The sequence below is a fragment of the Helianthus annuus genome, chromosome 16 (genome assembly GCF_002127325.2).
Source record: "Helianthus annuus cultivar XRQ/B chromosome 16, HanXRQr2.0-SUNRISE, whole genome shotgun sequence".
Lineage (NCBI taxonomy): Eukaryota > Viridiplantae > Streptophyta > Magnoliopsida > Asterales > Asteraceae > Helianthus > Helianthus annuus.
In genome coordinates this window covers 126,694,289-126,718,620 of record NC_035448.2, presented here as the reverse complement: position 1 = coordinate 126,718,620, position 24,332 = coordinate 126,694,289, and the positions used below count along the sequence as shown (strand labels likewise).

General features: G+C 33.6%; 1 protein-coding gene across 4 annotated transcripts; it reads left to right on the top strand.

Annotated features, from left to right (window-relative positions):
- The first annotated feature begins 7,691 nt into the window (after positions 1 to 7,691).
- LOC110916302 (tRNA-specific adenosine deaminase TAD2) lies at positions 7,692 to 16,941 on the top strand. Of its 4 annotated transcripts, XM_022161047.2 has the most exons (12): positions 7,761 to 7,899; positions 8,446 to 8,581; positions 8,652 to 8,754; positions 10,103 to 10,240; positions 10,942 to 11,022; positions 13,621 to 13,697; positions 14,508 to 14,545; positions 14,687 to 14,753; positions 14,831 to 14,990; positions 15,068 to 15,146; positions 15,261 to 15,364; positions 16,538 to 16,941. In XM_022161047.2, the coding sequence occupies exons 6-12, from the start codon at positions 13,632 to 13,634 to the stop codon at positions 16,573 to 16,575; spliced, it is 552 nt and encodes a 183-aa protein (XP_022016739.1). In that variant the 5' UTR covers positions 7,761 to 7,899; positions 8,446 to 8,581; positions 8,652 to 8,754; positions 10,103 to 10,240; positions 10,942 to 11,022; positions 13,621 to 13,631; the 3' UTR covers positions 16,576 to 16,941. The 4 variants fall into 4 exon arrangements, with proteins under 4 accessions (XP_022016737.1, XP_022016736.1, XP_022016739.1 ...); XM_022161046.2 differs by lacking the exons at positions 10,103 to 10,240; positions 10,942 to 11,022; XM_022161045.2 differs by lacking the exons at positions 8,446 to 8,581; positions 8,652 to 8,754; positions 10,103 to 10,240; positions 10,942 to 11,022 and having other exon boundaries at positions 7,692 to 7,899.
- The last annotated feature ends 7,391 nt before the right edge of the window (positions 16,942 to 24,332 follow it).

Genomic DNA, 24,332 nt, shown 5'->3' with positions numbered 1-24,332 from the left:
GTTTGACCTTAACTTCATATGAACTTAATAATTTCAAGGTCATCTATCATAAAAGATTCACTCTTGGATACCTTACACCTTTTTCCACCCATTTTCGCTCAAAAGCTTATTTTGACCCGTTATGGTGTTTGCGCATTAAATGGTCTATGACTTACAAAACCATACTCCCCACTTTCATACTTGACCAAAACATTACACTAATTGAATAGCTTGTTTCTAAACTACTTTTAAGATCGTTTGCCCAATGTACCCATCAAGGGCGTTTTAGTCAACTTTAATCCCATCATTTACGGCGAAAGACTTCAACACATATTTGACCTCAAACATCATGTTTAATTAATTAAAACATTATATTACTTAACCAAACTAAGAAGTGATTACGGAAATCACTTACCTTATGCATCCGTGCTCGTATCCGATCCCTTGCCTCCTCTTGGCCCATTAACACCTCGTGCTTGAGCCCGTCTCGACGTGATCCTATACTTCCATTTCATCGAAATCACGCTCTTATTAGCATACTCATTTGTACATGTTAACAATCATATCAATCACATATTTCACACTTAACTTTCATTAGTCATTCCTAACAAACATAACTCATAATATCATATCCATATCCGGTTACACTCATGTAACTTATCATGTTATTACATTGAACACGTATTGCTATAACATGTACTATACGATTTCCTATAATCCTACCTTTACGACAACGAGTCAAATCATGTTTCTTATATTTAGTTGACTTTCAAGAGTCATTATTAACCATATTTAACTATCGACTTATCATCCTATACTCGTAACATCATAATCGACTATACGGACGACACTATATACATTTTATCATACGCTTGGTGTGCGTACCACCTTTTAAGCATAACGTACAACTAATTTATGCATAATCTTCTAAATTCATACATAGTTCATCAAATCCTTCTACTAATCAACATGTAGTATTTAAAATTAAACATCAAACATATTATCATCACATTTTATTCAATTTATCTAACGACAATTCATCATACCCACATAATACATCGATCTTTCAACAAGAATTGGACATAGGTGGTGATTCAAGTCATCATCCTCACCATAACAAACGGGTTTCACCCCTAAACATCAGATTAACACAAACCATACATAACCTATGTTCTATATGATGATTCTAACCCTTATACATGATCAATTTCATATTAACTCACGGATTAGAACATAACCCACTTCACACATGATCACCAATCTTAGATTTAAGACATACCTTACGATCCCCTTGTGAAGGTGATCACACTTTCATGTTCGGTTGTGAATTTGGGACTCGATTCACCCTTCAATTTGGTGATTTAATTGAGTTAGGGTTTTGAGCTCTCAAGGAGCTCCTGGCTCCTTCTCGAACACGCACCAGATGTGTGTGTTGTGTGTGTGTTTGGTTTGTTAATTAAAACATAACTTTCTTATTGTTCATCTTTAGTCCCTCTAGTATGTTCCCTTGTGTGTCTTGCTAAACATTTGACTAGGTATAATAACCTAGTTATTACACTCCATTTTATTAAACATGGGGTCACACTAGTAAATTTAGTAATTCGAGTTTTGGGGCGTTACACCAACCTGAAGAGAAGTCGACTCTCAAGCAACTTATCACTTTTTTCCATCTTTCTTCAACTTCATCTAATCTTATTATCCATTTATTTGGGTGTAGACAGCGTTTATATGGACATAATATATGAGCTATACTTTTCGTAATGTAATTGTGTTATTTACTTGTTTATAAAAGAGTAAAATGTCAAAATCATCTGTAAGGTTTTGTCATATATTTGCTTGTTTCATCTAATACTTTTCGTAATGTAATTGTGTTATTTATTTGTTTATAAAAGAGTAAAATGTCAAAATCATCAATAAGGTTTTATCATATATTTGCTTGTTCCATCTAAGATGACTTTTGTGCATTTGAGTCCTTGAGATTTACGTTTATTGTTATTTTCATCTAAACCACTAACGTAGTTTATTTTATTTTTTCTAGTTAAAGTGATGGCCATTTTTGTCCTTTTTGTTAAGGTACAATATACTAAAGTTTATTACAAGTTGTTAACGCACACGCACAATCACCACACCACCACCACCCCATTACCACCACCACTCCATCACCACCACCACCAGACCCCATTACCATAACTACTCCCTCACCACCCTACCACTACAACCACCGTCCACCATAATCCCTATCCTCAAAATCTTGTAGCTGAAACTCTAGGATGTTCCAACTGTCACTGTCTTCGAGTAAATCTAGTCACCATTGGGGTGTCATCGACACCAAGCACCACCAACCAGGGGCGGACCTATAGTGTTACAAGGGGTAACCTCCGTTGCCCCTTGACGCTCCGACGGTAGTGTAAATTATAGAAAAATTTGACCTTTTTTCAATTTCGTTACCCTTATACAGATTTTCTAGATCCGCCACTGCCACCAACCCACCGCCTCCTCTGATGTAACAAATAAAGGTCGATGGCCGACCAGTTGTGGTTGTTTCACACACGGTCATTGCTTGAATCTATGGTCGACACCATTACTACTCCGTCTCATTGTTGGAACTGTCCCCGAAAACGAAACTCGGTCGGAAGGATAGTGGGTGGTGCGATGGGAGGTGAGTTCCGCGTTGGTGCATTAATGGGTAAAATTAGAGAGAGAGGACAGAGGGAGAATGGGGTGGGTTAGGTTAAAAATAATTTTTTTGTTTTTTTTTTTTTGTTAAAGGTTAAAAAATATAAAAAAAGAAAATTAAAAAAAAAACAGAAAAAGAAATTGGGTAAAATGTCCAAATTGTCCCTGAGTTAATGCTTAATTTAAATAGTGTTAGTGATTTAAATGGAAATGACAATAAAACGCAAACCTCAAGGAATCAAATGCACATAAAAGTAATTTTGGATATAACAAGCAAATATGACCAAACCATAAGGACGATTTATATTTACTTTTTGTTTTATATTTATTAATTAAAGGCTTTTGAAATGAAAAAAAAATAGAAAAATTAAACAATTATGGAAAGTGATAAAAATGCCCTTAAGCAGGGCCGTCTCCGAAAATCACAAAAAAAATTTTGGCCCTGTTCGAGATAAAAAGTTTGGGCCCTATTCGCAAATCTTCATATAACATAAACTCATCAATCATTCAATCATATATATATAAATACTAAAAATTCATAATACTACGATAATTGTTATGAAATAGATAAAACAAATTAACAAAAATAGTGTAGCAAAAATGATCGAAGTATCGAACTTACTTGCTAAGCAAACAGTGTGGTTCTCCTAGCGTTTTTTGAAGCAAAGCTCTCGATCAACTCCTTGTAATCCATAGTATCTAATGGAAGGTACTGAGAAGGGGTGAATTACATAAGGTAGCTAGCACACATTAAATTATCTTCGTTCTCAAGTTTATTGTATCAATCATTAAAAACTAAAAGCTATACACCTATACGAATAAACTTTAATGCATTTCAGTAACTGGCTGCGACTCAGATGAGGTGCAACTCGAAACCATAACTCGGAACCGTGGTTGCGACTCGTAACAGATAACAACAAACAAAAATCAACAATTAATAAACAAATACCTCCTGGCTCTGTTGCGAATCTGCGGATGATGATGATGATTATTTTCTGCGAATTGTGATGGTTATGAATCTCTGCCGCGAACGTTGTGTACTTGTTCGTCTGTTCGATCAGAAATCCTGCGACGTTTGGTTTCCTGAGCAGCGACAATTGTAGTATTGGTTTGATGATTTGGGGCCTGTTATCCGATATAAGATTGGGTTTATTTTATAAAGTTTGGGCCTGTACTGATTTGGGCTGTATATATATAACGAAAATTTAAAAATTTTTGGGCCCTTTAATAATTTGGGCCCTGTTCCCAGGCCCACTCTGCACTTGGGGATAACCGGCCATGCCCTTAAGTTAACTTTGTTTTTTGGATGGAGTTAGGCAATGTTATCAAAGTGACAAAAAAATGGAAAACTCAAGGATAAGAGAAGAAAATAAAAACTATTTAAGCTAAAATATGACAAAACTTTGGAATTAAAATAGCAATTTACTCTTTAAAATATATTGGAAACCAACTATATATCAATTCACGGGTTGAATAAATAAATTTTATATACTAAAAAATTAAACAGTATATCTTTAAAAACCTTCTTTATTGCACAAGTTGAATAAATATAATTTTATATATTAAATATAAAAAGTTATATCTATAAGAACAACATTATACGGGTTGAATAAATGTAAGTTTATATACCAAATAAAAAAGTTATATCTTTAAAACACGTGTACTGCACGAGTTGAATAAATGTAATATTGTTTACCAAATAATAAGAATAATACATCTTTAAAGACCTCATTTATTACACAGTTTGAATAAATATAATTTTATATACCAAATAATAAAAAAATACATATTTAAAAATATGCGTATTACATGGTTTGAACAAATCTAATTTTCTGTACTAAATAATAAAAAATATATATCCTTAAAAAACCCCGTGTATTGTACGAATTGAATAAATCTAATTTTATACATCAAATAATAAAAAGTTATATCTTAAAAACTTCTTGTATATCAGTTAATTTTATATTAAGTTTCGTAAAACCTGTTTGACCCCCAACGTCTAGCCCAACCAATAATTTTTTAACATCTAAACCCCCGTCTTTTTTTTTCTAACCTTTTTGGCCCATAACATCTTTTTTTCTAATCCTCTTGGCCCCTAACATTTAATGCATGGGGTTAGTGTTAGGGGCCAAAAAGGTTAAAAAAGAAAACGTTGGGGGCTTAGATGTTAAAAATAACATTTAATGGATGAGGTTAGTGTTAGGGGCCAAAAGGGTTAGAAAAAAATACGTTGGGGGCTCGGATGTTAAAAAATTCTTTTTTAAGCTAAAATGGTAAAAGTGATATAACCACATGGGCCAAAATCGTAATCTAGTCTAAATAATATTATAAATTAGAATAAGATTAAACTAAATGATAATTATCAGATATTAAACTAAATAATATTTAGTAGAAGAATTATCTATAATTAATTAGAAAAAATTAAATTAAAATAATAATTATCTATAAGAGATGCTCTAATATAATGACAAGTGTCTCAAAAATGGTTTCTTTTATTATATAGTATAGATTCATAATTTGCTTTCGGGGTTCGAGGTTAAAATAAACTACAAAACAATTTTTATTATTAATACTACAAAACAAGTTTTATTTATTTATTTATTTATATCCTATAAATTAGCAAATTTTGTATGCATAAGGTGTTGTATGATTTTCAAAAAAAATTGAAATATTACTTTTAATACAAATCTTTGAATTTCTTGCAGTTTTAACTTCACAAAATTGTTTTTTTTACTTGAAAGCCAAAGCTTTTTTTATTTTATAATTTAACCCCAACTTTTTTATATTTAACTTTGGTCCTCTATACTTTTCATCTTTCGCAGATTTTCGTTTTACGTTTCGTACTAAATTTTGTGAGTTACCAAGAATCAACGTGTGTGTGTGATTCAACGTTTTTACGTTTCGTTCATAATTTTGCGAGGTAATACGACGCAACGTCCATGTGTAGTTCAAGATTTTACGTTATTGTTTTTCATTTCATAGGTTCGTCGCAACGCTTGAGTCATTGATTGACTTTGTTATTTTTATATGTTATATCTTTCGGTTTCTTACAATTTTAACCTCACAAAAATGATTTCTTTTTTACTTTTAACCCAATTTTTTCTTATTTTTTGTAATTTAACTTCACAACTTTTTTACTTTAAACTTTGCTCCCCTATACTTTTCATCATCCTCAAATTTTCGTTTTACGTTTCGTACTAAATTTTGCGAGTTAACACAGTGCAACGTGCGTGTGTGATTCAACGTTTTTACGTTTCGTTCATAATTTTCCGAGTTAACACGGCGCAACGTCCATGTGTTGTTCAATGTTTTTATGTCTATTTTTTCTCATTTGACAGGTTTGTCGTAACGTATGAGTCCTAGATTGACTTAGTTATTTTTTTTAAATGTTCTACGTTTCGGTCTATTTCTTCGTTTTAACACATCACAATTTTAGCGTTGATGGTTGCTGACGATTGTGTGAAATTGGTGCTATTTGACATGCTTTTACGCCCCACCGCATCGCAAGGCGCTTAATTTTAGTTCTAGTTATTAATTATTTGGTAACTTTTTTAATTAATTATTTGGTATATTGTTTTCTTGTAGTTATTTTACTTTAATCCTTTGCTTTTGTTTTCTTCCCTACTCTTTGGTTTGCTGTCATCGTCTTTTTTATACCAAGAACACACCTCACACCAGTGTTAACCAGAAAAAAAAAAGATAAAACTTCATCTACAAACAATGAGTTTAAGGTAAAACTGAAGTTTATTTCTTAATCTTCCAGATTCAAAAACTATATTTAATGTAACAAATTTTTTGATTCTTCGTTTATAACAATTCCTTCTAGGGTTCTTGAAAATTTGATGCTCTACAACATTGACAGCCTTAATTAAGAAAACTCACTATCATTTTGCCAAAAGAATATGGAACGAAATAAATAATCAGAGGAGGAAACGAAATTCACTTCATGAATCTACAGATACAATGAACGTCCTCTACTGGTTAACCGAATGACCCGCACCGAAACCCGATTATCTCTCCTGGTACAGTTCTCGGCTGGTTCCCTAATTTGTTTATTATTCGGTTTCGGGTCGGGTCGGGTCGGTCTTTTCCCGGGTTGGGTCGGTTTCTGCAAAATGCTCAGCCCTGAGTAGGAATGACAATGGGTCGGGTTCGGGTCGGGTATTGGTAATCCTATACCCGTACCCGGTTATAAAATCGCGTCCTATACCCGACCCAATACCCGTCGGGTATTTGTCGGATAATTACCCATTGGGTATCGGGTGCAGGTATCGGGTTTGCCCATTAGTTTGTTAAAAGATATACGATGAGATTTCTAAATACATTTTTTACTATTGTAATTATTATATTAATTTATTTATACAACAACTATTATAAATTAAAAATATACAATACATACATATAAGTTTTATCATAAATTAATAATAACTTTATAATATTTATACACTCACATGCATATACTTCACAACATATAAAATATAAATACTATTATCAAATGCATATATACTAAAAGAAAATTTATTTTTCACATTATGAACATATTAAAATAAATCACTAATAGACAAGGGTTAATGGAAAATCAAAGTATAAATTAAAAAAAATCGGATATATGATCGGGTATATAGTTCGGGTAAACGGGTATGTGGTTTCGGGTAATCGGGTCGGGTATCACCTAATCCCATACCCGACCCATACCCGTGAAATTTTTTAAACTAATCCCATACTCAGCCCAACAATACCCGTCGAGTATCGAGTATACCCGTCCCATTTGTGTCGGGTTTCGGGTATACCCAGGGGCGGACCCACATTAAACAGGTCGGGTCCCTGGACCCTAATGTTTTTTAAAAAACAATTGAGAGGGTGTATTAAATTTTATATGGACCCCTTAAAATAAAATAGTTGGACAACATTCCAATAATAGGTAGACTAGTGCAATGGTTAAACCTAGTGTTTGTCAACAAAAGGTTCCGGGTTTGACCTCTTTTTAACCCGTTTTTTGTGTTTTTTTTACAAAACTAATTTTAGACTAGGTTTTCTTTTTTTTTTTTATTCCGTTTCAAAACATACAACAGAGCCATAAAATAAATCAAATGCGCCCTTTTCTTCTTCCCAAAGTCAGGAACCATCTCCACCCAAAGTCAGCGACCATCTCCACCCAAAGTCGCCCTCTCCGCCTCCATCCGTGTCTCCGCCGCCCTCTCTTATCATCGGCTGCCACCACTCCACCACCAGTCCTCTCCACAGGTAAGAACCGTACTTTATTTCGTTTTGTAAAATCTGATTAAGTTTTTTTTTTTTTTTTTTTTTTTTTTTTTAGTTTGGTTAGTACTTTAATATTAAGTGCAATGTGATGAAGTTATGAAGTTTTCGAAATTTTTAGTGCACAGTGATGAAGTTATGAAGTTTTCATCTTATAAAGTGATGAAGTTGTATACTAAACTGATTTTACTTTTAAAAGTGATTTGAAGTTAGTACTTTAATATTAAGTGCACTGTGAATCAGTGATGAAGTTTTCATCTTATAAAGTAATGAAGTAACATATACTATTAAAATCTGATTTTACTTTGTATGCTTTGAATTTAATTTAGAATTTGAGGCTTATTATCTTAAAGAGACCTTTTTGCCTATGTTTCGGTGGAAGATGTAATGGATCGTTTTCAAAAGATAAAAGCACGTAGGGAATAACTCTAAAAGTTTGTAATGTTTCTTTTCCGTTTCGAATGACATCGTATTTTTATTATTGTGTGTTTTCTAATGAGTAACGAACTAACGATTATATAATTTTGTTAGCGTATTATATTTTCTTATGTTCCTTGCTCCGACCCGACCCAAATGACGACGACCCGAAAATTCTGAACACCGAAAAAAGTGGACCCCATTGGAAAAATATCCTGGGTCCGCCACTGGGTATACCCATCTAGCTCGGGTATTTTTGCCATCCCTAGCCCTGAGAGTGCTCCCCGTATCTATTTATTTAATGGACGTGTTTGTTGCAGAAAAAATACATCAAATTATTCGATTGCCCACTGCTTTTATTCTTATATAAACAACTTCATCCCTCCCGATTCTTCAACACTTGAAACGACCCCAATTTCTCAGGTACACACGATTCACCTGACTAATGATAACAAATTGAGGCCCCAATTTTTCTTTTTGTTTCATCAAGAATTCAAATGCCTTATTTTTCTCTGATGCTTTGTTCATATAACTAGACAATAATATTGTGCATTTTGTGTTTTACTGGCATGTATAGTTTGATTTTGATCATGTTAACTTGATAGTTTTTTTTTTAATGCACACCAAGTGTTTGATGAAATGCTTGAACCGAAACCCACTTTAATGAAATATAGCGATAATTATCGTTCGAATTGTTTTTAACTTGTTTGTAATATGCAAAATCTCAACTAAGCAAACATGTAAAATACGGTCTAGATTTCTAGTTTTTTCTGTAATATTTTATAGGCATCTAGAGATATTTTGAAGTTTATTCTCACTTTCTCCGCTTCGTAGAGCTGAAAATACACACCAGTCGAGGATGTACCGATTTATTCAGTTTCTTACATTCACATTTGTGTCTGTTACTCTGTTTGAGGTGGGGTTTTGTGGATTCCATCAGCAGCTACTTAGGAGTTAGGACTTGTTTAGATTCACATTTTTAGACTGTTTCTAATCGTTCTTGTTATTACTTATATGTTAAGAGACAACCCTGATATAAACATATAGCTATGATTCATAGATTTGATGTCATAATAATAAAATACATTCAACCCGGAGCCAACCAGGATTTTTTTTTTCACACGGGTCATTATTTTTCGGTGCTCGGGTTTCTAACAACCCAACGTCAGAATTTTTGGGCGGAGAGGGTCGGGTCCCATGATAAAATACAATACCATAATAAAAATAAAAAAACTTGAAGTTTCACTTTCTAATTAACTTAGTTTTAAGTTATAACCAGTAAGATTCAATTCATTCAACATCAATATCAAAATCAAATCTAATTTAAATTTAAACTAGAATTAATAACTTGAAGTTAAAGAAAGAAAAAGGAAAAAGTAACTAACCAGGTGCAGTGGGCTGCTGGCTGTAGGTAACCACTGACTGGTTGCAACTGCAGTGGCCGGAGGATGGATAAGGTTGGACCTTTAAAATGCAATTCATGCTCCCTCTCAATGTAGGATAGGATCCGATCGCCATAATAGTGGGTTCTATTGGTTCATATTCTTTTCTTTGATAACTTTTTGCAGAAAAAATAATTTTAACCAATTCCCATATCTGACTTAGTGAACGTCTGTATCATTTTTACACTTGAAACACTAGGTCTGCAATTGAAATAATTCAGGCAGCATATGTTCATTAGCTACATAGAATACTTGGTCTTCAACTTTACAATTAAAATACAATCAAAACTCTAACCGCGTGACCCTAACCTAAGAGTCCTTTCTGGAAGTGACCGTCTTGTATGAGACTACAGCTACAAGCCTCTGAACCTTGTGCACAACTCTGCTAGCCGACTACTGCTTACTGAATTTGCAATCTGGAGTCTGACCGATCTATGAGTTTTGCGGGGTTTTGACCCCAATTCTAGGTATTTTCAGTATGATTTTCTCTATTTTTGCTGCTGCTGTTTTATTTTTACTAGACCTGGCAATCATAACCCAACTACTTAAGTTTGGGTTGTTTTGGACTTTAAATACAAATTTATGGGCTATTTTGGGTCGACTATAATTCTCATGGGGTCAGGATGGGTTGATTCAAAAGTAAACAAAAAAGCATGCGGGTTAGACCATGCGTAGTGGATGAAAAAATGGGCGTTTTTTTGATGAAGCACGCCCAAGCACGCCTGGCATTGGACCCCGTGGGCGCTTTTTTGCGAAAAAATGCTTGGAGCGTGCTTTGTTCCACGCCGGATGGGGATTGAATTCAACCAATCACATTTAATCTTCTTCTTGTCCAATAATTTTTTTTGTTGGTTATTTTATTTTATTTAATTTTTCACTCCTTTAAACATAATGCCCCACAATGCCCACATCCCCACTACACCCATTTTAGAAAACGCCCCATAATGCCCCATTGCTGACTGTACTGCCACATGGCGCAAAACGCCAAGGGTGGGGTGTTAACCATGGTCTTAGAATGGGTTGGAAAGAAAGTCTAATAGGTCAGGATGGGTAATTGAGAAAAAGAACGGGTCTTAACCCTAGCACACCTCTAATCCCAGAATCTGACCTTTGTCTCAAAATAAACTATAATTCCCATTGATCAGCCCCTATAAATCTTGTTGATCAGACTTACAGCAAATCTCGACGGCTCGACCTCATCTTGTTCGTTTTCTAGGGTTTATTTGTGCGATTTGGTAGACGACACAAGGTATTCTTTGTTTAATTTTACAAAATTTGTTGTGATTTTACTATTTGTGATTGAATTGAGTGGAGAATTTGTTGGTGTTTCGATTTAGCTTCTTTATTTGTTCTAGTTTTTGTTCTTGCTTTTGAAAGCTATAGCTCGAGCTCGGCTCGATTCGAGCTTTGTTTCTAAAGCTCGAGCTCGGCTTGTGTGTAATTTTTCAAGCTCGAGCTCGCCCCGAGCTCGTCACATTTATTATTTACTAACGGACTCGATTAAGCCCGGCTCAGGGGTAAGCCGCTGCCACTGCTGCCAAGGCCGATAAGTAATAAACGGTTGTTATGGATGCTTTTAGTTTGTTACCCTTGGTTCTGTTACCTCTATTGGTAGCTGTTTTCAGTTTATTTGCTACTGTTATGTTTGTTCTCATAATTTGATCATTTTTGGAGTAAGATACTGATTATTAAACATTTTGTTGGGCTTATGGTATTGATGTTAATCTGTTTGGAGTGAGAGTCTTTATGCAATGTTGTTTTTAAAAAAAATGTGAGTTAATTTAGGTTTTGTAAAAATGGAAATAAATGATTAGCAATGTTTACAAACCTAAGACATAAATGTATAACATCAGTCTATTAGTGTAATTTACCTAATTACCTTCTTTTTTATAGATTACAATAATACTATTTAAAAGCGACCCGTTCTGACATGAACATATTCCGGTTAGAATCCGTTTTAACCCGAACATATTTTCGTAAAACCCGTTTTGACCTGAACTAGGTTGGACTAGTTTTAAATGTGACCCGAACATATTCTGGTTAGAACCCTTTTTGACCCGAACCAAGTTGGACTAGTTTTGAATGTGACCCGAACATATTTTGGTTAAAACCTGTTTTTGACCCAAAGAAGGTTGGACTAGTTTTAAATGTGACCCAAACATATTCCGGTCATTATTATTATTTTTTAATTTTTTACATTTTTTTTGTACTTTTTACATTTTTCATAAATTTAGATATATTTTTAATTTTTTTAATTTGTTTAATTTTTTTTTTCAATTTTTTTATAATTTTATATTTTTTTTTGTATTTATATCGATATTTTTTTTTGTTTTTAATTTTTTTTCATCTCATCCTAACCCAAACCCATCTTGACCCAGAAGAATGTAATCATTGCTATCTTCTCCCAAAGCTGCTGCAATTGCAAGTTTAGCTCTTTCCATGGCTTCATAGTCATCCCATCGCGGGTTTTTTTTCTCATTTTCGACAATCCGAAGCACTTTCACAAGAGGGCCCATGATTTTGAGAGTATTGTTCCAGAAAGTAGGAGTAAAAACATGCCATTAGCTCTTATTCCTTTACGTTCTTTAGCCCATTTGCCGCTCATCCATTGTTCGCTTGGAGATTATCTAAGTGACTATAGTTAGGGGTGTTCATTGTTTGAATACAACTCAAAAAACCTTAAGTTCAATTCAAATTAAAATAATGATTTCGAATTTTGAATATTCGAACTTAATCCTTATTCGAAGTTTCAAACCGAATTCGGTTTCGAATCCGAATCACGGAATTCCAAACCAAATTCAAATTTGAATACTATATACCTATTTTTTATGTTTATATACATGTATGTGCTAATGTGGGCTAATAGTTTATAGGCTAATACAATAACTTTGGCTTAAAAATAATCAATAGTGGGTTGGTATTAGTGTGGGCTAATTCAATAACCTCAAATCGTATACAAACTTCAAATCTCTGTTCTCTCGTTGTGAAGAACGGAGAACCCTAGCAGCTAGCTCAACACCTCAGCAATAGCCGCTCTCTTTTAACATCAATCCGTTCTCGTGTTAGACCATTACCGCAGCCAAAGGACTTTTGCTGGATTTTTTGCATTTTTTTCGCTGGAAGTTTTGCATTTGTTTCCGGACATTTTGAATTCTTTTTTTTTTTTCAATTCGGTTGAATTTGAATAAACCCGATTTTGAACCGACTTCAGACTTTCGAATGCGAATGGGTTTCAAGTTATTTGAATTCGAACCCGGTTTGAATAAACCGAAACCCGATTCAGTGAACATCCCTAGTTATAGTTAAGATACATTTTGTTTAATTGTTTCTTGTCATGCTGTTAAACACTAAATGATTGTTTTGAATCATGGACTGTACAAAATGATTTTCTTGTAGGATGTTTACAGTTTACCACATAAGGAAATTGTTACACTTATGGGTTTTTAAGTGGAAATGTTATTTAGCAAGAAATACACAAGTTTATTATGCAAACGGTTCTTTTCAGACACTTTTCTAGTTTTCTTATCACTATGCATAGTCCGGTTCGGTGTTACATTGTTGTGAAGTATTCTGCAAATCTGCAATAAGTCCCAGCTAGGTCATTTAACACAAAATAATTGAATAATGAGATTTTTGTAACTTAGCTTTATAGAATATCTGGTAGCTTCGGATTTAATCATCATGACTTTAGGGTACTAAATATTTAGAATGCATAAAGAAGTAGAATCTTTTCAAATAATATGAATAAATAGGATCTTCCTACTAAATATATGCTTTGCTTGCTTTAAGATGTGTTTTATTTCCACTCTTTCTTCCATGCTTGTTTAACTTAGTTTTTCTTTGTCAGTTTTTTCCTTAATGGCTTCATGTGGGGACAGAGAATACTTAGACGTTGTTGCTTTTATGAAGCTGGCATTAGAACAGGTATGCTATTGCTATCTAAGTTTAAGGATACCATTGTGCTTCTTAAGACAATCACTCAGTATGACATGTTGACATGCTAAAATGCTCTATATTTCATTTGCCTCGTATTACGGTTGAGCTAAAGCTGCCAATACATTGATCGCTTTGATTTTGGGCCACAAGATTTCCTTGTTACATCATATCATTGTTGAAGGGTGGTAGTGTGACACTGACAGATACATTAAATGGCTAAAACCATAGTTATTAAAGGCGCAAGGCGCAAAAAAAAACGAGGGCCTGAGAACATAAAAGCGCACAATGAAAAAAAAACTAAAAGTATATTATGTACTAGAAAAATAATATTATTCTACAAAGAAAATAAACAAAACCTATTATATAACATTTAATATTATCTATTTGGTACCAAAAGTTCTAAAATATTAGTGTATTGGTGTAGAAAAGTAGTTTTCATTAGATAACAATAGAAATTTGGCTGGAATTTTGCCAGAATTTAGAGAATTTGGCCGGAAACTAAGGATTCTAGGAATCGCGTCGGAATCTACGCCGGAATCATCACATGGAGAATTAAAGCGCAATTGCCTTGACTCAAGGCGCAATTGCCTCGCCTCGCTTGAAAATGGGCCTAGGCGCAAGAGGTGATGACTTTTAACAACTATGGCTAAAACGTACATTAAACAATTAAATGAGGAAATGTTACACTTTTAACGGGCCAGAGGGAGTAAATGGGTATAAGACTTGCATTCTGTACTATACTACTATATGAAAGTTCTTCATTAAACAATGAACGTATAGCTGCTTTATTTTTGCCAGGCTAAAATTGCATTTGACAGCCTCGAAGTGCCTGTGGGGTATGTTCTTGTCAACGATCTCTTAAACGCATCTTAAAACTTATATTTCTCCTCATTTAAGTTTCTTTCCTTTATGACGCGTATGAGTTTTTTTTTTTGTCGTACATTTGTATTTTAATGATTTTCTTTGTCCCAAAACAGATGTGTCATTGTCATGGACGGGAAGGTAATATCGTGCGGAAGAAATCGGACAAACGAAACAAGAAACGTAATGGTTTCCGTTTCCCTGTTGCCTTTTCTGTTTAACCCGTCATAATGTTAACTGAAATGGGCTTTAAAATGCAGGCTACAAGACACGCTGAAATGGAAGCTATCGATGTTCTGCTCGATCAGTGGAAAAAATTAAAGCTTTCAAAGGCTGAAGTTAGCGAAATGTTCTCAAAATGCTATCTTTACGTGACATGTGAGCCATGTATAATGTGCGCGGGTGCCTTGTCATTTCTTGGTAAACTTACATACCTTACTAAATTTCTTTAATTTTATTATATGGATTATAACATGATAATGGCATTTGACATGTAGGCATAAAAGAAGTATACTATGGTTGTGCTAATGATAAGTTTGGAGGTTGTGGATCGATATTATCTTTGCATACAATGAGGTTAGGTTAATATCGCGCATACCAGTATCCCTCCCGCCTTTACTTTTTAATAAATATTATGATTTTTTAACCATTTGTGTTTGCACTGGCGGGATAATGGCGGTATCATGATAGTTGTGAAGAGGCTGGTGGGAAGAGTTACAAATGCACTGGCGGGATAATGGCGGAAGAAGCAGTTTCTCTTTTTAGAAACTTCTACGAGCTTGGAAACCCTAATGGTGCGTCTTCCCGTCGAGTCTTGACTCTGTTTTAGAAACTTAAAGTGTAAAGTACACGGATGGTCCCTTTGGTTTACCAAAATTTTGGATTTGGTCCCTAGCTTTTCAAAAGTACACAGATGGTCCCTCTGGTTTGCACTTTGTAAATCATTTAGTCACCAGTTTTTTTCCAAAAGTACATGGATGGTCCCTGTGGTTTGCACTTTCTAACGCATTTGGTCCTTAACTTGGACATGTTTTAACCTTTAGATTTGTTGGTTGGGGACTAAATGTGTTACAAAGTGCAAATCACAAGGACCATTCGTGTACTTTTGGAAAGCTAGGGATCAAATCCAAAATTTTGGTAAACCACAGGGACCTCTGTGTACTTTACTCAAACTTAAAATATGAATTCCGAATCCAGGTCACAATTTATGCCTACGAGAAAAGTTTAGAGTAAAAGTAGAAATGCAATTATTCGTCTGCATTTAATCAAAGATATTTGAATAGAATTAGTAAACAGAATAAGGGTGTGTTTGGGATTGCTTTTTCAACCTGATTTTTTGATTATTGTGTTTTGAAATCGCAAAAAATCTATTTTGAGTGTTTGGTAAAAAATTAATAAAAACTGATTTTTTACGTTTTGTAGAGATCAAAACGTGATAATCCAAAAGTAGGTCACCCCTTACTGCAGGAAAACGTGATAATCCAAAAGCTATTTTTTTACGTTTTGTAGAGATCAAAACGTTTTGTAGAGATCAAACTATATATATTTGCCAAACACTCAAATAGTTGATTATCTGATTATTGTGATATCAAACAACATAATCAAATCCAAACACTACCTTTCTGCAGCACGTTTTGTTACAGCTAATTAATTATCTAATTCTGATTATTCAAAACGCATAATCTTTTTTCAAAACTCAACCCCAAACACCCTCATATATATTTGCCAAACACTCAAATAGTTGATTATCTGATTATTGTGATATCAAACAACATAATCAAATCCAAACACTATCTTTCTGCAGCACGTTTGTTACAGCTAATTATCTGATTCTGATTATTCAAAACGCATAATCTATTTTCAAAACTCAACCCCAAACACCCTTTAAGATATGATGCCTGGTCTGGAAACTACTGTTTTAAGTATTTGAATAAAAGTTTTTATTTTTTCTATTTTATTTGTTGCAGCTCCAAAACCTCACAGGCAGCCAGTCCAACAACCATGATGCAAACCAACATTTGGGGACACAGTTATGGTTGTGGGACTTCAAAAGGCAAGTGTGGTACCTGCAAGCGCCCGAGGTTAATACGCCTCAACTTGTGGGTTTAATACCAGGTTGGATATATAAGTTATGTGACTTTTTGAGTAACAAAATCATCCTCTTTTATGTGTTTTGAAGTCAAATTGGATGTTCTATTTTGCCCATAGTTTCATTTCTAATTTGTACAATAAGATTCTTATTTCTGTCAAAGTTATTAAAAGAATTAGGGGGGGCATGATCCTGATCTTGAACCTGAAGGTGGTATGGATATGACAAAGTTGGTGGTTGGTTAAACACTCCAGATTTGACTAATTGATAAACTTTCTGATATTTGACTCTAATATGTGTGTGTGACTGTGTGTGTGTGAGAGAGAGAGAGAGAGAGAGAGAGAGATATGATATTTAAATGGGTTTCTGTGAATTGTGTCATAACCAAAGTTGTAAAACTATACGATACAAATTTGATATCTTAATCTAAAAAGTTTCATTTTTTATGTGTGCAGTTAAACTAATAAACTCCTTGTTCTTGGTATTCTTTTGGATGCAGATGATGTATAATATAGCTTTAAAAATTGATTTTGGATGCAGATGATGTATAATATAACTTAAAAAATTGAACATTATATTGCCATTGTTTAATTCTATTTCATCAATCTTTTATAGTTCTATATCATAAATAAAAATGGTTATTAGTCATCATTGTATTATACTACTAGCATACATGCCAAAAGAAAAAAAGTTAAAAACTGGCAAAATGACACTCAATAGTATTCAAGTAAAAATATTGAACAAAGCTTGATTCGTATATGGTTTTGATTGATTTATATGTTGGATAACTATACAAAAACATTTATCTATGTGTGCTATTAATATTTATCTTGAAGCTTGATTAACACACTACTATTAAGCCCTTGTGTTGCAGCGCTTGTCATAAAACTGCGTTAAGTAGTAGCAATACTATACTATTGTCAGCGACCACCAACACCGGAAAAGCTCGTAAAAACAAAATAAATAAAAACGGGAAAAAAAATAACGCCGAGCGAAAAGCAGACGTAAAATCTTTGAATCACGCACGCTCATTGCTGAGAAATTAAACCGAAACGCAAAATATAGAAAAAATAACTAAGTCCATCCAGGACCCGCGTGTTGGACGAACTTGTCACACGCATAAAAATAGATGTGATGCGACGGGCCAGTCAAACGGGAAAAAAATATACGAAAAAATATTGAACCCCACACGCACGCACGTTGCGGTGCGTTAACTCACAAAATTTAGAACGAAACGAAAAACTTGGGAAAGATGAAAAGTATGGTGGACCAAAATTGAAAATAAAAAAGAGTTGAGATTAAATTAGAAAAAATGAAAAACTTTGTGTTAAAAGTAATAAAACAAATGGTCTAAATTGCAAAATTGAAGTTATTTATTAATTTTAGATAAAGATAAGGATAAAAATAAGTGATATCTATATATCAGTTATTAAATAATATTAATATTAAAAGAAATTTATTAAACAAATATAAATAAAATTTATGAGGTTGAATGAGACATGTGACATTACTTGGAGTCTTTTATTATAAGTTAGATTAAATGTATTTTTTCTAGTGATAATATTGTTTAAAGAAACGCAATAAAAGTTGTTATAATTATACAAAAATGTAAAAACATTAAAAATAATATTCATATATAATATTCTCGATTTCTCGATTAAAATACAAAATCAACAACAACAAAAAAAAATAATAATAACGAGTTCATCTGTTTTGACTAGATTAGTTGTTGAAAGGTTACCTTTGATTTCTTTAATCGGCAATCATTCACATTTTTATAATATTTTGAATTTTGAATATATAATAGCTTTAGCTTTTTTTAAACCGAAGTTTTGTGTGATCATATATTATTAAAGCAATAAGATATAAACTATAATTAGTGGTCTAAGTTTTCCTAAAGTTTTTATTTCTAAAGAATAGTTGACTTCTTCCATTAATATGTGACTTATATTAAATAAGATAATTATTGTTTTTTCTATTAACCATAGTGAGCACGGGTGAGCCATCTTGGAATCTTGGATAGATTATTAAATAATTAAACAAAACAATTATGTATCCTAACTAATCTCACCGATATATTTTTAATATTGAGAGAATAGCTTAAAGAAAATAATTATATATACAGTTGAAACTGAACGGACGTCTAAGTTTAGTAATTAAATCAATCAGTTTGAGATTTACGGTTTGTTTGTGTAACTAGACTTGATCATTTATTAACGTTCAAAAAAAAAAAAAAAAAGACTTGATCATTTATTATTTAAACATATGTATAATACCTTCAATTTATAATTTATTTTTCTGTACTAGTTAACACTTTTGTCCAAACCGTAGTTAACAGTTTGATCAAAAAAAAAGTTAGATTATAGCTTAAACACCCTTTACAGAAACCATTTCTAGAGAGATTATATATTTGTTTAGTGGACAGATTAATGAAAATAATTGTTTAATCCATTCGGCATGGATCTTCCTTCACACGCCAAAAAAGCAGCATGAAAGCACACGGATTCCACATCACTTTTTTGTCACAACACATGATACTAAAAAATTTATTTATGATTTCTTTATAATGTACTCAAAAGTTACAATTATATATATTTACACATACGCATAGATTTTAGTTCATGATAAAGAAGCGACACATATATAAGCATAAGGGGTAATTGCTATTACGTCCTTTTAAGAATTTAGGTTTCTGACACTCATAACCGCGCACAATGTAAAATGAATAGTTCAAAATAAAATCAAATAATGATAAATTTTTAGAGTAATTTTGAAAAGCAATATAACAAATTTAACATATAAATTATAACGTTTCGACCGTTTGAACCACTGAACTAATAGAGCAATCGATTCGATGAATGTTTTGGTTTTCAAAACATTGCCAATGATTAAAGAATTGATACCCTACTGATTGCAATAAAGCTATGCCTGCAATTTTTCAAAACATGGATTTTATACACCAATATTTGGCTCTATTCCATGTTTAAAGTGTGTTTTAGGGGTTAATCACAAGAAAAATCCATTAAGAACATCCAAGCCAGTTAATGCTACTTGCAACCTAGAACCAATGAGGTAGTGATGGAGTGGTTGTGGAAAGATTTGGTGTTCCTTGTGACCAATGTTTGACTCTCACTCTCCCCATTATTTTCAGTGGGATCCAGGTGAAGGGCGAATACGGTTGGCGCCGGTTCATCTTGGATGAGAGGCGAGGTTTTACCGATTATTCTACTGTCGCGCCTTCGGGCGGGTGGAGGTTGGGTTTCCGTGTATTTTGGAGAGCCAAGGGGTTGACGGCGGTCGAGTAGTCGACCTTGGCCACATCGACTAGTGTCACGGTGATTGGCACGTCTTTCCTTGTCGTTTAAAAAAGAAAGACTTTGATTCGTTAACTTGTTATGCTAAACAAACACCATGGTTGTAAAAATCGCTAGTCGCTAGTCGGCCGGTGGGGTGAGGACTGGCGATTAATGGGGATTAACCATGGATTAATCGGATATAATCGCGATTAATTGTAATTAATCAGAAATTAATCGAGGATTAATCGGTATCTAATCAGGATTTTTTCAACCCTGACAAACATAACATCAAATAGACAAATATCGTATATAACCCAATCATACAAAACCAAAATCCGAGTAACAATAAAACACCAAGAAAGACTTTGATTCGTTAACTTGTTATGCTAAACAAACACCATGGTTGTAGAAATCGCTAGTCGCTAGTCAGCCGGTGGGGTGAGGACTAGCGATTAATGGGGATTAACCATGGATTAATCGGATATAATTGCGATTAATTGTAATTAATCGAGGATTTGTAATTAATCGAGGATTAATTGGCACCTAGTCGAGATTTTTACAACCCTGACAAACACAACATCAAATAGACAAATATCGTATGTAACCCAATCATACAAAACCAAAATCCGAAAAGTCGAAACCCGAATCAAAATCAAAACAAAGATTACATAAAACTTTTCTTCGTTTTCTTTACACCCCAAGAAACATCACCAGACAGATTTATTATTCAAAAATCATTATTCCCTAAACAACCTTTTTCCAAACACTCAACCTAAACTTTATCATTAACAAGTATCCCCTCCTGTGTTCCAACACCCAGCATCTTAATATCATCGACGACTAGCAACCCGCGCTGCATCAAATCCATCTTCATAACATTAGCCGTGTGTTCCAACAGATCAATCTCGGACTCCAGAGTCCCCCACTCCACTTCCAGTTCTTTAACATCGGCTACTCCCACACGTTTTGCTTCAAGTAGTTGTAGTTTCTTGGTGGAAAGCTCTGCTTTTCGGTCTTCGATGGTGGCCAGAATCACTGGCAGTTTTGAGATGAAAGAGGACTGTCTACGCTCCATTGGTTGGTGTTTATGAAAGGCGAATGAATGAATGGGTGTGGGTTTGGTGGGTGGGGGGTTTAGGGGTATTTATAATGGGGGGTTTCTTGGGGAATACTGCATAGGGATTGTATTGTAGTTGAACTTCCCTAGACCCGCATTGTGATTCTCAACTCAACCTCTCCATCATAATTAATTAATGATTAACAAAGAAAAAGATGTATATAAAAATATATGAGTAAATTATCATTTTAGTCCCTTAGTTTTGATTAAAATTACCATTTTAGTTCAAATAGTTTTTTTTCTTGTCATTTTAGTCTAAATAGTTTTGTTTTCTGCCATTTTAATCCCTGACTTTTGTCATTTTTTGCCTTTTTCATCGACCACCACCTCCCACCACCCACCTCATCACAACCTTCTATCATCACCACCACCTGCCTGCACCGTCACCACCCACCCACCTCATCAACATCACCACCCACCATTTCCACCATCACCGGCCACTTTTCCGCCACCCACGTCATCAACCAACAGCACCGCCATCATCGTAAAACCAACAACCACTGCCATCATCTTCCTTGTAAACCGGCACAACACCATCCCCAAACAATCGCACCTGCAAAAAAGAAAAAAATGTGGTTTGACCAAAATTCACCTAAGTAACTAAATTTTATGAATGGAGTTAGTGGGTTGGATGAAAATAGCAAAAATGACAAAATTCAGGGACTAAAATGGCAGAAAATAAAACTATTTGGACTAAAATGACAAGAAAAAAACTATTTGGACTAAAGTGTCAATTTTGGTCAAACCTTAAAGACTAAAATGACAATTTACTCAAAATATATTTTTGTAAAACAAATTTTATCAACTAAAAGATAAAAGAAAAGAAACAAACGAAAAAACTGGGAAACTTACATATTTGTCCTTTTAAGTAAGTGTTTGGATAAAATAGTCATTTGATAAAAATGTTTATAGAAAATGTTAACCCAAGTTAAGAAAAATGAGATAACTTGAAAGCAACTTCAATACAATAGACAATATATGTTTTTTTTTTTTTTAATTGAACCAAAAACTTGAATCACTGACGAAACACAAGTATTATTATCTTGTCACTAACGAAACCACCCGATTATATATATGTAATTGTTTGTTTTAGAGGGTACGTTTTATAATCTTGAAAAATACATAAAAGGCACAAGTTTTAATTTACTCTATTTAATATATTGGTTTTATAAATTTTTTATTTCCACTCTTTAACGGTAAAATAATGTACTCTTAACCTATTCCTAATAACTATTAACGCACCTTGCAAAAGTTAAGCTAGTCGCCTCTAAGATAAAGAGGGGACATTTTACAACCTCACCAAATTGGTTATGACGAATTTTCATGGTGTTAAACTGTTAATGTTTACACACCCCTCTATCTCTATACACACACACACACACACACACATATATATATATATATATAGAAACGGGATCGGGAGAAAAAGCTCAAAAGTGTGAGAACGATTCCTGGCCTAACACGTGTCACGCCGCTTAGAAAAGGACGGAGGAGCTTTTTTGTCCTTTCATCTTCTGGTTTTCCAGTTACGCTTTTCCCAATATTGTTTTAATTTTTGGTTTTTAAGATTTTTGGCGTTAACCAAATTCAATAATTAATGGCGTTTTAATGGTTTCATTGTATCAACATTTTGACGTTTATGGCGTTTATTCAAATCGTATGCCATTGTAACCCAGGTGTCAGGAAATCTATTTGAATGACGTTTTTCAAGGCGTTTTAAACAAGTTGCCCTATTGTTCTATTATTTTTTATAAGCATTTTGGCGTTTGGGTTATCTTGGCGTTTCACAATTGTTGGATTATATTTCAGCCACAGTAAAAAAAATACAAGTGAATAAAATAAATTAAAAATCCTAATCGGATATCTCTTCACAATATTCACTGACATCAGTCTCTTTGTTCTTTAATAGTACAAGAACTGACACCAAAATATGGCGTTTTATATAAAACTTAACAAACCTGTCGGTTTGATTATTGTGTCTGCTCGTCTGTTGAAGTGGCTTTTTCGTGGATGTTCGGGGACATAGATCTATGACGTGTGGGTGGGTTTTTCGTTTTTTCTTCATGTTGATCTTCATCTTTATAATCATCCCACTCTTCAATGTCATTGATCTCTTCTCCTCATCCAAGCCTTCTTCAAGAACAAAAAATACAAAATGCCATATGATTGGCGTTAGTATTCTTTTCTTGAATTTTTTTCCATCTCATGCAGCAAAATCTTACCGAGTTACTCACCTCCGCTAACAATTCATTCAGTGAAACTTGACGAATAACAATACTGAATATCCAAGAAAGCATATTAGCCATCTTTGATTTTTTTTTGGCGTTTTACAGTGAGTGGTATTTAGTAGTATTGGCGTTTTTTTTTTGTTTGATCAAATGAAAGTTGCTGAGATGTATCATTTTATAAGATCTCTTTTTGGCGCTTAAGTTAGGCGGTGCGTTATTATAATAAAATATTCGTCTTTTCAGTTACTGTTTGTAAATATTGTTTTTCGACAAGCTTTATCTCTGAAGTCTGTAACACGTCCCATATTTCAAGTTTGGCGTTTTAGATTCTAATATAATAAATTTTCCCTATCTTCAGTTTTCTCTGATTTGAAGTTACTGTTTCTAGTTACATTTTCAAGTTTTTTTTTTTATTTTGGTTTTTTTATAATACTTTTTCAAACTAATTTTATTATAGTTTGGGAGTTTTTGGGGCCGTTTAACGGGATGATAGCGTTTAAACAAACATTTTGGCTGTTTTGGCGTTTTTCTTATATATGGCGTTTTTATTATACAACAATCAACTAAAAAGGAAAATAAAAAAAGAATACATAAAAAAAAGTTTTTTATTATACTTGTCCAACGTAATTTTAGGATGGTTTGATAAACGCCAAAGGTGTAAGACATTTGCTTTTTTGGCGTTTTTATTAGATATGACGTTGTTTATTAAATAACAATCAACTGAAAAAGAAAGTTAAACAAAAGAGAAAAATGCCCGGATAGTCCCTGTGGTTTTGCCTTTTTTCACCTATAGTCCCCAACTTTCTAAAACTACCTGAATAGTCCCCAAGTTTTCATTTTTTGTTCCCGGATAGTCCCTGGGTCTAACTTCAGTTACTTTTCTCTGTTAAAATGATGTGAAATGACAAAAACACCCTTTCCTTAAAAGGCCAAACCACAGGGACTATCTGGGCATCTTCTTCATTTTTATTTATAAAATCCCACCACCACACTTCATCTTCAACCTCCACCCACCATCACCCTCCTCCACCC

What these genes read in the sequence shown, in the direction of transcription:
- LOC110916302 (XM_022161044.2), top strand. Translation starts at nt 7,746, where the DNA reads ATGCGCCCTTTTCTTCTTCCCAAAGTCAGGAACCATCTCCACCCAAAG. An exon ending in TTATCTTTGCATACAATGAG is followed by an intron (nt 15,147 to 15,260) that starts GTTAGGTTAATA and finishes GTATCATGATAG; the next exon opens with TTGTGAAGAGGCTGGTGGGA. An exon ending in CGAGCTTGGAAACCCTAATG is followed by an intron (nt 15,365 to 16,537) that starts GTGCGTCTTCCC and finishes TATTTGTTGCAG; the next exon opens with CTCCAAAACCTCACAGGCAG.